General features: G+C 48.5%; 1 protein-coding gene across 1 annotated transcript in view; it reads left to right on the top strand.

The window, feature by feature from the left end:
• RHBDF1 (rhomboid 5 homolog 1) overlaps nucleotides 1-2,549 on the top strand; it is a 21,495-nt gene that overhangs the window by 530 nt on the left and 18,416 nt on the right. Inside the window, exon 2 of the mRNA XM_010177934.2 lies at nucleotides 1,883-2,013. Coding sequence (XP_010176236.1) covers nucleotides 1,883-2,013 — 131 coding nt within the window. The remainder of the gene's footprint in view (nucleotides 1-1,882; nucleotides 2,014-2,549) is intronic.

Here is a 2,549-nt window from a genome sequence, read left to right as displayed (position 1 = left end):
TGAATCTGACATGAACAGCCAGGATAATATCAGCCTCTCATCCGGAACAGCAGAGAAAGAACAGTTACTGGCAACACAAAGGTGTTACCAGCATGAGGAACATAAAAAAATCACGTGGGGTGGGAAATAAGTGACGTTAAAGAGTGAAGTAGAGATGGGGTGATAGGGTAATAGGAACTGTGCAACATAAGAGAGTAAAACATCCGTATTTGTGCTGGGAATAGGAATAGTAACAGGAATTTCTGCTACAATTGTCTTGTACAGGTGAGACCTGGGTAGGATGATTGTTGGCTGCTTGTGTGACCTTCCTGCAGGAGTAGAGACTTTGTGCACCAAAGGCAGAGCCAGGGGGTCCTTTCTGCCCAGCTCCATGGGTGGGGTGCGGTGCCTGGGTTCAGCTGCTTATGTGGAAGAACAGTTTTTAGCCATCAGAGAAACGGGGGGTTATACAGCTTCCCTGGAGGGGGGCTGAGGACAGGCTTGTTTTAAGAGGGAACTTATGTCGTGCTTGCAATAACAAGGACTGGCCTCTTCACCATTCCTTGATTTAATGCACTTCAGTTATGTGACAGCTTCTGACAGATAAATCTTGGTCCTGGTCTTCCCTTGTAAGGAAAGTGATTGGGGTTTGGTCTGCAGGGATTAGAAGTGGAATGCAGGGTTGTAACAGTGCAGGTTAAAACCTTCTGAATCACATATTTAAGGCTTTGATAGATGTTCTCTTACCTGAAATATCTAAATACAGCTGGACACCTTCTGGAGAGACACTCTGTACTTATGATGGAAGCTGGCAGAGGTGATGTTCCCTGGAGGTTGGGTGTGCACAGCACAGGCTGTCAGGTTAGGAGTGCATAATGGTCTCCTTTGGTTTATAACCTGTGTATTTATGCATTGATTTTACATAAAACATAACAAAAATGTTAAGATTAGTGCAAATTACTAGCTTTATGGTCTAGAGGGACTGGAGTAGCAAGTAGTCTTAAGGAAGAGGCAGTGTCTGACCAGAGGAACAGTTGATCAGAGCTTCACTTGCCAGGGGGACAGTCTGCTCAGCCTGCATTTTACAAATGAGAGATGGTGTCTCTGCCAAGCTAATGAAAAATTAATCCAGAGCAGCCCTGGGGCAGCAGTTGTATGAGCTGAGAACGGTCAGGTGAGTTGTGTCATATTTGGTAGCTGAAATTCAGCCAAGACATGCCAGGAGCTTTTGGACCTGAGTGTATCCAGACAATTAGGTTATGAACAAAGCTGATGTGGCTTTCCCAGCTTGCTTAGCCTGCACCAGGCAGCAGCTACAGCACAGTCCCACTCACAGCCCTCACAGGCTTTTAATGCAGATCCAGAGTCACTTATGAAGCAAATCTCACTTACTCTGCTTCTCTTCACCTTGTGGAGTGGTCTGGGAGTGTGTGATCTGGGTTCCTTCTGGCTAGAAAAATGCCAGGAGGATCTGTTTGAGGAGCTCATGTAATAGACCCCATCTAGAAATGGACATCAGTCCATGGGCCAGGTTAGAGCCAGTGTGAACCGAGACCCACCGCAACACAGACGCTGTGTCCTTGATGATGACTGTTCTGTTGTGTTCTGTTCTGCAGAGCCGTTCCTGGCTGGCATGAACACAGGAATTGTGATCTCATTGAGGTTCCTGCTCTGGCAGGGGGATTGGACTGGATGATCTTTCGAGGTCCCTTCCAATCCCTGACATCCTGTGATTCTGTGAACACAGTCCTTGTCAGCCTGATTTTGCTGCCCAAATGCTTGCACCCAGCTGGTGGTTAGGGTGTTGGGTGGCTGTTGAATTGCTAACTAAATGTTTCACAACCTGACTGGCCCTGTAGAGCATCACTCAGAACACTGACTCCCCTCCTGCTTTTCTTTGCAGCCAACGAGACGTCAGGCCTTTCTGCGCAGCGTGAGCATGCCCGCCGACAACACCCGCGTGCCCTCCCTGCCTAACGAAGTGAGGAGACCGGTGCTACAACGACAGACCTCAATCACCCAGACCATCAAGAGGTGAGACACTGAGTTCATGGAGCCTGCCTTAGTGGATTCTGCCATCCATTACCATCTTTTGTGGATGTAGGGACCTCTACTTGTCCCATTGCCTGGCACTTCAGTGGCACGCACTCGCAGCAGGATTAGGTTGTCTCCCTTATTATCCATCATGAGGCTGCAGAAGAGATTAGGTACAGATAGGTACCCAATATAGAAGCCCAGTGGTGCTATATAGCCTGTATTTACTAAGTGAAGAGGCAAGTTCTGGGAGGAATATTGTGGTGATCAGGACAGTGAATGGTTATTGCCACTTAGAGGCAAGTTTTGGCTGTCCCCAGGCCCCAGGGAGCTGGCTGTTTCTGAGTAACTGGATGCCTGAGGCCCTGATCTTTAGCTGAGACTGTATGACATGGTGTGCTGGGCTTGCTTTGGTGTGGTATCTGAGAGCGTGAGATTTCTGGGAGAGGCAGAAGCCCATCCTGAGCAGTCCAGAGCTCTCAGCAGCTTGGCTTCTAGCACTACCTCATTGGCAGGTCCTCGAGATGCCTATGGGG

This window comes from Antrostomus carolinensis, unplaced genomic scaffold (assembly GCF_000700745.2).
Source record: "Antrostomus carolinensis isolate BGI_N321 unplaced genomic scaffold, ASM70074v2 scaffold27421, whole genome shotgun sequence".
NCBI lineage: Eukaryota > Metazoa > Chordata > Aves > Caprimulgiformes > Caprimulgidae > Antrostomus > Antrostomus carolinensis.
The sequence above is the reverse complement of the archived record's forward strand: the minus strand, read 5'-3'. Positions and strand labels throughout refer to the sequence as shown.